At 45.5% G+C, this 15,247-nt stretch overlaps 1 protein-coding gene across 1 annotated transcript in view; it reads left to right on the plus strand.

Annotated features, from left to right (window-relative positions):
- LOC142417837 (dynein axonemal heavy chain 9-like) overlaps nucleotides 1-15,247 on the plus strand; it is a 121,606-nt gene that overhangs the window by 94,322 nt on the left and 12,037 nt on the right. Inside the window, exons 19-23 of the mRNA XM_075518928.1 lie at nucleotides 3,332-3,559; nucleotides 7,344-7,535; nucleotides 8,035-8,226; nucleotides 9,002-9,172; nucleotides 11,719-11,901. Of these exons, the coding sequence (XP_075375043.1) occupies nucleotides 3,332-3,559; nucleotides 7,344-7,535; nucleotides 8,035-8,226; nucleotides 9,002-9,172; nucleotides 11,719-11,901 (966 nt within the window). The remainder of the gene's footprint in view (nucleotides 1-3,331; nucleotides 3,560-7,343; nucleotides 7,536-8,034; nucleotides 8,227-9,001; nucleotides 9,173-11,718; nucleotides 11,902-15,247) is intronic.

The following is a 15,247-nucleotide window of genomic DNA, read 5'->3' on the forward strand; positions in this document are numbered from 1 at the left end:
GATGTACCACCATCTGGTCCTTCCTGCCTCTTGGTCCGCCTCTGAGTGCTGACCCATCCCTCTAGCATTTGCAAGTACTGCTAATAGTCTGTGACAGCAGCCACCACTTTGTCCCAACCCATACCTAAAGGACCTCAGCTTTTCCTTTTCTACAGCTGTTCATCTTCTCCAGTCCTCGCTGGAATCTCTCCATAAGTAGCTCATGAGAGGCACTTGAAACCTCCAACAGAAAAGCTAGAAGAGAGTTTCTGTGTTCTCATGAGGGAGCTCCCCTGATGTTCCTATGTGGCATCAGTCTATAAAAGCATCGGACTGGGGCAGACCAGCACACTGCCAGCCCAGTTCCCTGCCTGTGAGAAGGCACATCCCAAATCTGAGGGAAAGGCTGTATAAACAGCGCAAGCGTGAAGGGATGTTTCTCTCCGTGGATCTAAGCTCAGTTTCATTCTGTGATTCTCTCAACTTCCACAAAACTCTGCGACAATGAATTCACAGTTTAGTTATGTGTCGTATGAAAATGTACTTCCACTTATTCTTTTTAAACTTGCAGCCTGCTCTATTCATCCCTCCATTCTTGTTCTCCACTCACCCCTTCCGCCCCAATCTCCTCTCTCTTCAAACTGGGAAGTTCATATCAATTTAGTGTCTCCTTGTGTGGAAGCTGTATCCTTTTGGGGACAGAGAAGTGAGAACTGGGTATTGCTTTCAAGATGAAGGCCCACCATGGATTTATGGAGTGGCATAATAATGTTTGCAGTTTTATTCTCTGTTCCTTTGCTGACATTTGATTGCTTTCACATTGTTAAGCATTGAACTGTTATTGGCAGGAAAAAAACCATAAGGACTGCAAGATCTCTTCCCTGAGTGGCAATAGCTAATTCTGAACCCATCGTTGTTTATATCTATAGCTAGGGTTGTTTTTCTGTATGCATTACTTTGCATTTATCAACACTGAATTTCCTCTGCCATATCATTGCCAGTCACTTAGAATGATAGCATACTTTTGCAGTTCTTTACCACCAGGTTTTGTTTTCAGTACTTGAAATTACTCTGTCTTATGACTAATTTTGTCAGCTCACTAATCATTTGCTCTTTCAGGTGGTTTTTGCATATGGTGAGCAGCTCAAACTCCATCAGTAGCTTCCCACCCCGTTTCCTGTGTCTTATCCAGTTGGTAGCCTATGTGACCTTCCCTCTTACCTGCCATAATACTGGGAACTGAAAGATAAATAGCCGATACTGATGAAAATACAAGCGTGAAGATACACCGGCCCCGTGAAAGCAACTCCTCCACCATCCAGGGCCATAGCTGAAGCCAGTGTGCTGAGCTGCCTGCTGGAGCTCACCTTTCTAGCAACTGCAAAAGGAGTTTATGGTGACAAGCTCAGATTTGGATATCGCCCTATTAGCTATTTAAAATGAGTTGGAAATTTTAGATTCCTGGTTTTCTCTAACTCATACTGTTTGTGTGCTAATTCGTGGTTTATCAGAGCCCCTGCCAGTTTGCCTAGTGCATACCAAGGAGTAATACAGCGCTTCCATATCCGAGTTTCTTTAGGGTGGATACCATCTGGTCCTAGTAAATTGTTATTATTAGCTTATCAATTTTTTCAGAAAAACTCTTCATCTGCTGCTTCAGTTTAAGAGTCTTTCCAATGATTAAAGGATTGGAGTATTCGTCATATGAAGAGAGGCTGAGAGAGTTGGGATTATTTAACCTGAAAAAGCAGTGGCTCAGAGGGGTTTATCAGTGTGTTTAAATACCTCATGGCAGAGGGAGTACAGAAGATGGAGCCAGGCTCTTCATAGTGGTACCCAGTGAAATAACAAGAGGCATTTGGCACAAACTGAAATACAGGTTTCCCTTAAACATAATTATTCTATTCTATTCTATTCTATTCTATTTTTTACTATGAGAGTGGTTGAACACTGGCACAGGTTTCCCAGACAGGTTGTGAAGGCTTCAGCCTTGGAGATATCAGAAAACCCAACTGGATACAGTTAGCAACCTGCTCTAGCTGGCCCTGCTTTGAGCAGGAGGATTGGATGGATGATCTCCAGAGGTGTCTCCAGCCTCAGCATTTGAGTGATACCACCATGTAACACAGGCTGTAACAGCGAGACCCTCCCCAAGCTCTGCAGTGAATATCCCTACAAGTATGAGCTGTTTTGTGGTGGCCTTGCCTTTCTTGGGCACTCTCTGTACACCTGGATCATCTTGTAGTTTTATAGGCTCCCTGGTAGGTTTCTGGCTTCTGGAAAAGACTTTATTATTAGTTTTTATGGTTTTCAGAATATTGCTTCTTAAAACCTTTTTCGGCCTTACCATGACTGGATTTTGTGCTGTTTTCTGTTTTTCTCATTTGGACACAATTTCCACTTTCTGAAGAATGTCGTTTTACTCCAAATAGTCTCCATTAGTCTGCTGTTTAACCATGAGAGCTCCTTTCTGGTCCTTTTTATAGGTGATATATATTTATTCTAAGCCTCTAATATGGTTCCTTTATATAATTTCCTTGCCACCTCCAAGCAGTTTATCTTTTTGGTGGCTGCTTTTAATTTAAGTTTAGCAAGTTCCTTATCCTGTCTTTGGATGGGATAAATCACCCTCCAGAGTGCCTGTTAACACAGTCAGCTTGGATTACATTCCTAACTTTAAAATGAGGGTAGTTTTAGCCCACGTGGGTAGTTTTAGCCCACAATCCCTGCTGTGTGTGACCTGTCCCGTTCCTAATATAAAAAAAGCTGTTTTCTTGCCTGGAAACTACAACACCGTATAGGACTCCAGCTGAAAAACCAAGGCATGTCTCCATCCATTTCACCATATCTGCATAATACTGCTTAATTTTCTGACAGATATTTTGAATTAGTTGCATGAATAAATGAATATATTATGTTAAAGGTCTTTGTAAAACCACCTGCTTCATTTTTTTCCCAGTAACTGATATTGAGGGTCCTCACTGTTATTCTGTTAAAAATGGACAAACATTTTCATTTGAGCTTGGTAGATCTGGGGAAATAACTCTACTTCATCAGCTGTACATTACTGTAACAAGAAGGGGAGTATCATCACCGAGAACCCAAACAACCCAATAGTGGCTTGCTTCATTGCTGGTGATTTATATTGATTATCTTGAGTTTAAAAGTGTACTTGACGTGACAGAATATTTGGGGCTGTGAATTACACACAGGGACGACTGGGGCAAATACCAACTTCTGGAGCATAGCCTGGGTGGGGGCCATTCATTGGTGTGATGGATTCGGTGCCTGCTCAGCACAGGTGTAAGTGGGAGCGGGATTGATGAAGCCTTGTCCCCTTTGTCCCTGCCAGAACATCCACCTGGTGGCCAAGTGGCTGAGTTCTCTGGAGAAGAAGCTGGAGCAGCACAGTGAGGGCAGCCACCGGGATTTTCGTGTCTTCATTAGCGCAGAGCCAGCACCCTCCCCTGACAGCCACATCATTCCCCAGGGCATCCTGGAGAACTCCATCAAAATCACCAATGAGGCCCCGACTGGGATGCATGCAAACCTGCACAAAGCCCTTGACAACTTCAACCAGGTAGGATTGCAGTGGTGCTCGTGCCAGCAACTGGCCGACAGGTCAGCTTGGAGCTGCTAGAGCCCCATGTAGAGTAAGATGTGTGTGGGCATTGCCTCTCCCAGACAGCAGACGTGTGAGTCCCTTTGCATTGTGTAGTCTCTGGATCCAACCCCCCCCCCCTCTTCTCCAGGATCTGGACACTGATCTCTTTCCAAGCACTGATTTTCCCAAGAGAGGACTCAGGTAATCCTGAACAGCCTCTTTCTTGCAGAAGGTCACAGGTTACCAGACTTCTGCCCAGTTTAATCATTTTCTCACCAATGTATGAACCTTAGAAAGGCTATTTTGTTACAGAATCAAACTTCTGAATGCAGCATTTGGGAGACTTTTGTCATGTTTCAACTTGATTTCTGTGTCTCTGTCACTCCTTTTTGGGCTGGCAAGTCTCATATTACGTCTAACACCCAAAGACACGGAGAGGCGAGCAGGTTAAACCTTACTTTTTTGCTGTTCTGTTTAACCAGGGTTAGAGGTTCAGAACTACTGATATGGTCACATCCCACATCACTCTTCAGAGCAGTGTAGTGGGACTTGGTGTTGTGTGCCCAAAGGCCATTCAGCTCAAAACCTTGCTGACTTCAGAAGTGTTGCAAATTAGAGCTGAAATCTCCCTGCAGGGAGGACTTGCTTTGCCAGATGGGGGTAAAGTAGGCCATCCTGAGAATTGCTGGCCCACAAGAAGAATAGCCGATGGCAGGTTGCTCGTTGCTTTTATTGCATGGTGACCACATACACACACTCCTTTTACAGCAGCCACCATCCCTGCTCTTTGCTGCTGGAACTGCAGCCGAGTCTCTCGTGCCGGGCACACGAAAGCGAAGTATGTGGAAATGACGGGAAATATTCTTTTCTTGGTGCCGCAGAGGATATGGATCAGCGTTAGAGTCATTGTAACGTGGTGATTTAACGAGCCCACTTTGTGGCCTCACTCGGCAGCTCTGGGCACCGCAGAGCAGGAGGCTGCCAACAGCGGCGGTGCAGGGATCAAGTGCTGGCGGCTCCCCAGGGAACAGCCTGTGTGTCAAGCCATGCTGGAGCCTGGCATGTCTCCCTGCTAAAGGTGGCTGTGCTTCTGCTGACCTGTTTTCTGCATGACACAAAAGGCTAAGTGCTAACCGCTCGCATTTATGATGATACCTTTCCTAGAAACACAGACCATTGCATTCTGCTGCCCTGAACGCCTGTTACCTGCATTCACACATCGCCGTTACCTGGGCGTGACGAGCTCTCACAGCAAGACCCTGGCTGTTAAAAGAACCAGAAGGGCCTGAAGGCACATTCACCCCTCGAACTGCCTTTTTGGATCACTAGCACTGAAGTTACTACAGCCTCTCCGTTCTGCTGGTGACTGTGCTGGGAACACGCAGGGCAAACCTTGCAGGATTGCTTTATTTTTCTCTCCATACAGCCTCTTGTCATTTGGGACCAGGAAGGAAAAACCCTAGCCTATCTGCCCCACACACTCATCCATGGGGCAGAGAAATGGGGGCAGCTCACAACTATTTTTGCACTTAGACGTTGGTATGGAGGGAATCTCAAGTACAGGAGCTAACATTGCTGAGCAGGTGAGGTGGGGAGGTACCACGCAAAGATTAATGCAAGTAGTCAGGGAAGATTATTCCATTTTTATCTACTGTCATTCATCATCTAGAACTCCACAAAATGTCCTGGAGAGCAAGGGAGGGGAGAGCCTTCACCCCAAGTAACATCTCCATCCTGCCTCTGCTCATTTCAATCACATAGTAATTAGCATTTTCTAAATTGCCAGAGTATTATAAAACGTCTCTTATCAGAAATACTGGAGTGAGTGGGTGGGGCCCCTTTACACCTCATTTCCCTGCTTTGTACAGAATGGATGTTCAAATTTAGCTTTCAGCTGAAAGTCACAAAGAAGGCCCATTATTCTTTTCGAGGAATATTGTTCTGCTTTGTAGCTGAAGAAAAATGCACAACTAAATAGAGAGGCCGAATGAGACTGAGCTGGATTCTCACTCAGTGTTCATTCAGGAAAGCTCCCCTTGAAGTCCAGGGGCATTTTCTGAAATGAGAAAGGTGTTCAGCACATATTTGAACCATTTCTTCATCAGGTTGCTGATAATGAAGGGAGCTGAGAGTGTTGTCTCATCAAGGGGACAACAGGGTTTGGGATGTTCTTGATCATCTTATGCAGTTAGTCAACGTCTTGCATACTTTACAGTAATGGATTCCTCCTTTTCAGCTCAGATCCTGAGCTCTGTTATGCTCCCCAGCTGATTAAAGGTCTAACTGTATATTTTTAAGATAAAGACAATGAAGGGAAGTCACACGGGCACCCGTTGTAGTCTTTGTCACATAGCAGAGTGGACTTAAAGGGGCTGTCCTTGGGGAGGGAGGATGGAGGGGCTGGTGTAGCTGCTCCCTCCTTGATCAGCCACTTGCTCAGCTGTGCAGGTCAGAGCTACTGTACCCTGGATATGCTATTCCTGGGGAGGGTTTGCAGAGATGTAGGTGGAGGTGCAGGCAAGCCCTACCAAACATGTTCATCTCCCAGGTCTGGGGAGATCTGCACTGTTGGCCATGGGAGATCCCATCAGGTTCCTGCTGTGGGGCAGGGGATCTGCTGCTCAGCCACACCGCCAACGCAGAGCGAGAGCCAGAGCTTTCCCAGCCTCCACCTGGCTTCAGCCACAGAAAAGAGGTTCAGCTTCCCCCATGAGAGCTGAGTTTCAGCCTCATGCCATGCACACAGCTCCAGTCCTTCATCCCTTCTGCTGCTCTGCTCTCCTGGAACATTGATACTTAGGCTGCTGGGAACAGGCATGGTTGTCCAGGCTTCCCCTTGGTGCCCACCTGCTTGAGACGTGACTCCCAGCACCATTCAGGGTTCTTCGGTGACCGCTTCCCTTTGTTCATTTTCATTGATTAAATGACTCAGCCTCCCACCCATCCACCTCTGACATTGCAATTCTGCCTACTCGTTTGTAGATATTAAAACTTTAAGCGTCACCTGGAAGTTGGGAAAGGAAGCGCCCATTGCCGTGCTGGCTTTAAAGGGCTGCATTAGATTTTGGTTTTGCAAGTGTTTGATCTCCCCTGCCTGGATTTTTAGCAGTTTCTTGCATGCCTGCTTTGGTGTGCTGCACAAGGTCGTGCCATCAGCGAATACGCTGCTGCAGCACACGGCCAGGCTGGCTTTGTGCAGAGGGTCACAGCAGCGGGAGCACAGCCTTTCTGGGAGAACTCCCTGCTGCTTCAGCCCTGCAGCTCAGAGAAATGCTGCTCCAAGGAAACCTTTTGTACTCAAGGGGCAGGACGGACTGTAGTTCTTCCAGGTACAGTTCTCCTTGGCAGGAGCATTGCCTAGGGCCGCAGTCCCAGTCACACTGCTGGCACTCTTGCCCTGTGTGGTGCCTCTTTCCATCTCCCTGCTGTGGGATGTGAGGCACATGCAGGTGATGGGGCGTTGGGTGGGTGCATGTTTCCTTCCCTTCTTGGCTGTCAGCATGTTTTCCTGTGCAAAGCAACTTTAAGTTGGAAAAGAAAATATTAATTTGGAAAATATGCATCAGAATTTGCCCATGAATTTGCAATGCAAAGCCACCAACTTAGAAAAACAGTGAAAGTGTATATTCATGTGTATATGAATGTGAAATGAACTGATTGGGCAAATCAATTCACCCCTGTCCAAAGTCCAGTGTATTTGGGAGGCCTGAGAGTTGCTGAGACAGAGGGCAATGTGGACTTACGCAGCCCTGTATTGCAGGATACCCTGGAGATGTGCACCCGGGAGAATGAGTTCAAGAGCATCCTGTTTGCCCTCTGCTATTTCCACGCCTTGGTGGCAGAAAGGCGCAAGTTTGGCCCCCAAGGCTGGAACCGTTCCTACCCCTTCAACACTGGAGACCTCACTATCTCTGTGAACGTGCTGTATAATTACCTGGAGGCCAGCTCAAAGGTGCGTGAATCAAAGGTGGGCTGTTTGGTGGCTTTTAACCGCCAATGATGGACTGGCTTGTGCTGAAACTCCTGGGAAGTCTCCTTAAATGCCATTTCCTTGGTATCTTTAGTTTTATAACGTCACAGTTTGGTATACCTTTGTGGTGAGATGGGAAGCTTCAGCGCCACTCACGTCTGTAGCAGCTTACGAATCATAGCAAATAGTGGTGCCTGTGGTCTTTATTCATTGAAAATAGATAGTGGTCTTTGGTTTAACAGAGCTTAGAATAAATTTGCATTTCAGTGGGAAACTGCACGAAATCTATGCTGTGATCCAGTTTTCCTTGGGCAGGATTTAACTACTACCTAATGTTTGTTTACTTAGAAAACTGAAATAGTGAAGTGGAAGCACTCACTGTGCAGATCAGTGCTTAGTGCTGTAGCCTGCAGCTCAACAACAGGGCTGGTGGAGCTCTGGCTCTCTGAACTCCTTCATGCCCTCCTGGTTCATTCTTCAGGTCCCATATGATGATTTACGCTACCTCTTTGGTGAGATTATGTATGGAGGTCACATTACAGATGACTGGGACAGGCGGCTTTGCAAAACCTACTTGGAAGAATTTATTAAGCCAGAAATGCTGGAGGGAGAACTCCTCCTTGCTCCAGGATTCCCCCTCCCAGGGAACATGGACTATAGCGGCTATCATCAGGTAAGCTCTTTGTTTTCTGGAATTATTTATACACATAAATATAATGTCTTCCATAACTGCCCTATAATCTGTTTTAGGAGGCAGTGAATAGGACTGCAGTGTTTCAACACACCTCCTGTTATTTCCCATTATGTTCTGTTTCTGTAGACGTTTCAGCGTTCCCTTGGATGAACTGAGTCTAATGGTAATTTGCTACTTCATCATGGGCTCATTCTGTTCATGCATGAATAGAACAACTGTATTGGTTCTTGAGACTTGAGTGGGGCTCCTGGAAAATTACATCCATATACTGTTTGCTAAAATGGCCCTTTCAAGCTCCTTTTATCATCAGTTTCGATGAGAAACACTGAAGGGTCATCTTGATCTACTTACTGATCTCATCTGTTCTTTGTACACAAATGCAGTAGCAGAGATAGGCATATTAGGCTGGTTTTGTTCATAAAACTTAACTACTGGAAGCTAAATTCCCACAAGAGATTTCAGGATATTGATGCTGAAATGCACAGTGGATAATTGCTAGAGAAGGTCCAGGCCTGAGATATGTAGCCAAGCCAAACTTTAGCAATTACTAAATTTTCACAGCAGGAGTAGAAGCAGTTCTGTAAACAATTGTACACTCCTTTCTCCCATCAGTTTACTGGTGTTTCAGCCACAAGCAGAGTTATATCAGCCTGGGCTTACTTACTCAGATGGGTGATAATTCCAGCGCCATGAACTCTGCAGGCAAAGTTCCCTGGACTCTGTATCTAACCTGAACCTGAATTTCTCTGTACAGTATATAGACGATGCCTTGCCTCCTGAGTCTCCTTATCTGTATGGCCTCCATCCCAATGCTGAGATTGGCTTCCTTACCCAGACCTCAGAGAAGCTCTTCCGCATCGTGTTGGAGATGCAGCCCCGGGACACTAGCCTGGGCGAAGGAGGAGTGGTGACCAGGGAAGAAAAGGTGAGAATGGTAGAGGAAGGAGCTGTTGAATTTTGATACCTGTCTCATTCATAAGTAGTCCTGTCTAGCTCAGATTTGTCTCACACCCGCTTATTATAATGTGATCTGCCTTTGCTGGATACAAAACTAGTGTCTAAAACCACTAGCCTCATATTATGCAGAACATCACCATGGTGGGATGTAATTGGAGTATTGTCAGTAATAGGACAGTGGTTTTTAATTACCCCCTGAACTGCAGTGCCTTCATTATCATCCTGTGAAGACGTTGCAAATAAGCCTCCTGTGGCCTCCACTGTCTCTGAGCCACCGGTCCCTGTGCACCATGCTGTGACTGGTATAACAATGGGCTCCCCGAGTGCACCGTCTGCCAGGTACAATGTGCCACCCACAGCTCAGCCCACCTCTTACTGCTGCCACCAGGTCCCACCCAGCTCCCAAGCTCCCAGGGGCCGTGTAATTCCTTATTTCCAGCTGAACTCCTTCGCTATGCCTATGTACCAGGCTGATCTCAGCACTTCCTCCAGAAACTCACAGCTCATTAAAATCTGGCCCAAGCATTCATAACAGGATCTGAAACCAACCAACACTTGCTCAGGTTTTTTATTGCTGCACTCTTAAGGTCCCAGCTCTGTGTTTCAAGCTTTGCAAATTGATGAATGGCTAATAGATTATATGAAGTCTGTGGTTTCACACATGCTGCCTTTGGCTTGGTGTGGAGCTGGAGAACTTACTGCCTTTGCCTAAGGGGCTCTTAGAAGTGCTGGACATGTTCAATTTTCAGTTCATACTGGAATTTGAGGTGAGGGGAATAATCCAGATGTAGCAAAGCCAAAGGAGATGCTCAAAGATAGCAAATGTGACTACCTCCTCTCCCCTCCCAGTCCTTTTGCTATTGAAATACAATTAAACTCCTTGGCCAGAGAAGCAAAATTATCAGTGAGTGATCCAGCAGTGGTATCACAGGGCATGGCTACCCTGCAAACTCCTGGTGACAGTCAAGAAGACTGTCACGGGAGCACAGAAGTCCTCATGGCTTTCGTGATCTCTCTGAGAAGAAAAGCTGCCTGAAAGCAACCTGAGTGTGGCCCCACTGCACTGCATTGTGCCTGGGGGGATGCTCCCACAGCTAATTTTCTTCTGGAGGTGATCTCTTTAATTATCTGAGCTATAACTGGCACTGGCTGTATCCCTTTCACTAGGTCCTTCAATGAGAGTGAGTTAAGAGTTGTCTCTTAGCTCCTCCATTTGAGGATTTCCAGCCCCTGGTTTGGCTGAGGTAGTTTTAGGGAGTTTGCAGGGAAACTGCGAGCCTGCCATTTTCCTGAGGCACTGACAAGTCCAGTTACTCCCACAGGTTTCTGAGGCCACATTACAGAAAATGAGCTGTAATTGTTGTGAAGAAATTTGAGCCAAAGGGATTTGCAGGGGAATTTCAAATTAGAGGATATTTCTATACTGCACCTGAGGTGCAGCTGAAGAGCTTTTCCAGCCGAGCTTTAACTTTAGCTACCTAGCTGGTTGCAATAACAGCCTACACGTCGTCACCTCTTTGTAATGTCTGACGTGAATGTGGAGGATTTGGAAGAGCAGCAATGGGAGGAAATTAGAGTACAGCGTCCAAAATATGAATGTTGGTGGGCATGGCAATAAAATTACCCTGGGCTGCCTCTGTCACTGGCTGGCAGCTATCACTAGCACCCACATGCCAGGTTTTGCACATCAGATTGCAGAATTGTAACTGTGCATTATGTGTTCCTGAAAAATCCCCAAGAAGCAGAAGTCTTGCTCAGGTTCCAGCACAGACGTAAAGCAAAGCATTGTGTGAGACACTTCCATACCAAGTTGCCTAACAGCCCACGTAAACCTGAGAGATACAGCTGATCCCATGAAGATTAGGGTCTTCACGTTTTATTGTCAATCAGAAAAGTTTTTGTCTGTTTCATTTATTTTATAGACACTAGAAACATCCTAGTGCATTGGAGCTTTCCCTGTTTGGTATTTAGAGATATAAAGCACTGTTTCCAAATCAAGCTGTAATGTTGACCAGAAAATAATTTTGTTTCATTATGCTTTTCTTCCATAGCTCTATTAGTTCAGAATGCCAAATTCAGCTTAAAATTCAATTTTATATAATCACCTCTCTCTATCAATACACCACAGAAAAACAGCTCATAAGCTCAGTTGTCCTGAGGCTCAGCTGAGGCTATAGCCCCATCCGTCTTCTTGCATTGAATCTGACCTTAGGAGAAGTAAGAATACAGGCTCAAGACCCAAGAAGAGAGGAGACTGCTGCATGTCACAGTGACATTTTTAAACCATCATTTTGAAAGCTTCTCATCTGACATTAACTTCGTAAGCATTTGAATTTTAATAGGATGGGGCAAGCTCTTTGAAAGGTGCCATGCCCAGCGCAGCTGACACCGGCTGTTTTCGCAGTCACTAGCTGGCAGATGGAGTCTTCATCCTGTGTTCAGGCAGCTGTCAGCTGAGGAAGCCCAGTGGGTCATTCACTAACATCCCTCTCTCTTTTTCCCTTTGGCACACAGGTGAAAGCTCTTCTGGAAGAGATGTTAGAGAAATTGATGGATGAGTTTAACATTGCAGAACTGATGGCAAAGGTGGATGAGAGGACGCCGTACGTTGTGGTTGCCTTCCAGGAATGTGAGCGTATGAACATCCTCACCAGTGAAATAAAGCGCTCTCTCAAGGAACTGGATCTGGGGCTGAAGGTAGGAGTTCTGGATGCTTGCGACTGCAGTGTCGTAAAATCTGGATGAATGGAAAAGGTGCTTAGGGAATAAAAGGCGTCACACTCTGTATTCAGCACTGCCGGCTACAAAACCAACTTGACTCCATGGGGAAGGGTTCAGAGATGGATTTCAAATGGCGCATTGTGAGCGCAGGCAGTGGGAGAGGTTAAAGATACACATAGTAATGACTGCTTTTGGGAACAGAGACTTCTGTCCACCCAGTATTGTAGCACAGCAACAATAGGTCGCTTAGAAACTGAGACGTGGCCTATTTAAAAGTAAGCCAAAAAATCACACCTTTTCACAAAATGCCCAGTTACTGGGGGGAACTTGTAACGAAGTGTCATTAAACGCACAAGCTGAACTGAAATCAAAGGAAAGATTGGTCATGTGTAAGGACACAAAATGTCCAGAGCTATAAGATAAAAATCCTAAAAACTCAACAGTTTTGGAAGAGATACAACTCCCTTTGCTGGGTATGAGTCATTTGCTAATGGAGGAGGGTCAGGAGCCAACCTTCCCTATGGAGATACTGTCCATGATTGCTCCACCCTGGTAAGAAACCAGACTCTGCTCCAGGAAGGTGATGTTTGTGTCCCTCTGGGTGGTGGCTTTGGCCACTGCTTAAGGACAACAGTGAGGATCTCTGGGGCTGGCAGGACACACCAGGTAGGACACAAATTTTTCAGTTCAGCAGGATGTGCAAGAGGGCTGTGCTTTGAGGCTGCATCCACTGGTAGAGGAAGTCATCTGCTGAATCCCCTCCCAGGCAGTTGGTGGGACAAAACAGAAAAGGCTACTGACTGCCCATCAGGGGATAAAGCAGCATAGATCAGACTGCACTGCAAGTGAGTGAGGACCTGCCTAGCCAGCTCTGGTGCCCTGTAGCAACACTCCCCCTTCACCTTGTCATTTCAAAAGACCCTTCACCATAGCCAAGTGCTGTACATCCCCTGGAAAGGCCTAAGTGTAGCAGAGGAATGCTGCCTGGAGCTTGCAGCACAAAGCTGGTGGCTTCAACGCTACCCCGATGCCTCCCATCATTGACACAAAGTTGCTCCCTGGATGATTTCATGGCGTGAGGCAGCAATTAAGGACATCGGTTGCTGGGCATTCCCTGTTCCATCATTTCCTGAATGACAGGTTGTCATCCCATTTTGCCAAAATGCTCAGCTTGCAAAAATAGTTTGCATAGCATGGGAACAATCACACTTGAAGGAACTGCAACTACTTCGATCCCATTAGTAGAAAGAGCTGACAGGTGAGCAAGGAGGACCTGTCTTGAGACTGAATGACAATCCCAACCCTTTCCTGAGGGCAGCTTTGGAGAGAGATCTTCAAAGGACATATCTGCAGCATGCGTGCAGAGGTGCTAGGGTTGGCGCTGGGATTTTAGGCAGCTGCAGCTCTGCAGGGATAGGACTAGGCTGCTTGTAAATCCCAGCTGCGTTGTGCTGTACACTGGGAACCCAGCAGCTTGGGTCCGTGCTAGCTCAGACGTTTCTGCATTGCATTTGCTGCTGATGCTTATTGTCTTGATTAAAGAGAGAGACATATCATACACACTTTGTGGTGGCCCAGTATGTACAATCCACCTTTTAAAATTTTAAAATAGGCTGATATTTATGTAGTCAATTATTATAAACAGATTTCCTTTATTTTCTAGCATAAGGTAGTGGAATCGAAAATTCTGTTTCCTGAAACAGGTAAACAGAAGTGATTTAATGTTTCAATCCTGAGCACCAAACAAGATATAATTGTAACTGGGAAAATGTGTAGCAATTAGATTTAAAGTGGAGAAGAATAAGCTATGTAATGTTGGTGGGGGGATGAGTGGATGCATGGGCTTAAATAAACCACAGACAAAATAAACCACAGAAATCAGGCAATAATAGAGGGTGCAAATTTCTCCCCAAAACCCTGCCACAAATCATGGCAGGGAAGTGAGATGGTATCTGCAGAAAAGGCACCTCTAATGACTACATAGGTTGGTCCCAACAGCCTCAGTACCTACAGTGCGATTCAGAGACACCACAGGGACAGGACTTAAGGACTACTGAAGGGCAAATAAGTAGCAGTATCTATTCTTGTTAGGATTTCTTCATCTTGTGTATGCTGAAGAGAGAAATTTGAAGGGTCTGAGATACCACCAGTGGGCAATTCTTCTGTGCCTGCGAGCAAAGGTTGCATACGGGTCCCTGCGGAGCTGAGTTAGACATTGTGCATGACCCCACAGCTGCCCAGCATCCCCCAGTGGGCCCTTCCCATGCCTGGGGTACCACAAAACAGCCAGGGGATGCTTGGCACTGCTGTTGGCTCTTGCTGCTGGCCTGGCTTGACAGCTAGGTCTCACACTCAGTTTGGGAGAGAAATCATTCTTTAATTGTTCCTTCTGAGAGTAGCTCCTGTGAGAGCTGTTAATGCACGTTAATCTCTGGGATTGGGGATCTTTACTGACAGCACTCAGAGGAGGAGAGTTTACGTAACAGGAACCATGGATCTCAGAATAGAATAGATAAAACACAGAGGAAGCAAGTCTTATTGTTTTTAACTGACTGCTAAAAGAAGGCGATTTAGAAATGTCATGCCTAATTTGAATTTTTGAATAATTCATTGTGTCTGTGTAGCGGAAAGTGATTGTTTGGTCCAAAAATAGGAGACATCCCATTAAGAGGAAGAGAAACTGCAATAGACTGGTAGCCATCAAAAATAACTGGCACGTTGCATTTCAAAGCCCTTTGTTCTGTATGACTTCGGTGAGACCAGAGGCTGGGCTGAAACACTTGCATGTTAATGTTATAGCCAGTGTAATTTTTGCAAGCAGATTTTCTATTTTGAAACTTCAGTGAAGGATAAGCCTCCAAAATGAGGATAATAAATATTATAAAAGAATAAAGTAAGACCAAATTTTGTAAGGCTAACTGGGTATTTCACTGTATCAAGTGAAAATAACCTTAACTGAGAAAACAATTTGTGACAATAGTCTGCTCATCTTGAGGGAATGTCTGCAGGCTGATTAGGATTTCCTTCAAGGGTGTCTCTAATGAAAATTACTCCCAGCATTTTGGAAAAAAAAAAAAAAAAGTAACTTGAATCATTCCGGATGCACTTTAACATTCTGCAACTGAAATGCAAATTTATGCACAATTGTGTTTGGACAACTATATGAGATAGCTGCTATAGATGCTTTGTACCCTCACAGGAGATTCCAACAACTATGCTTGTAGGCTTTAAAAATTGCTTTTCTTAAGCCTTCCTGAGAATTACATTTGCTAATTCATTTGTTTCCCGAAAATAAAACTAGACAGGATATATGATCATGAGG

This window comes from Mycteria americana, chromosome 16 (genome assembly GCF_035582795.1).
Source record: "Mycteria americana isolate JAX WOST 10 ecotype Jacksonville Zoo and Gardens chromosome 16, USCA_MyAme_1.0, whole genome shotgun sequence".
Classification (NCBI taxonomy): Eukaryota; Metazoa; Chordata; class Aves; order Ciconiiformes; family Ciconiidae; genus Mycteria; species Mycteria americana.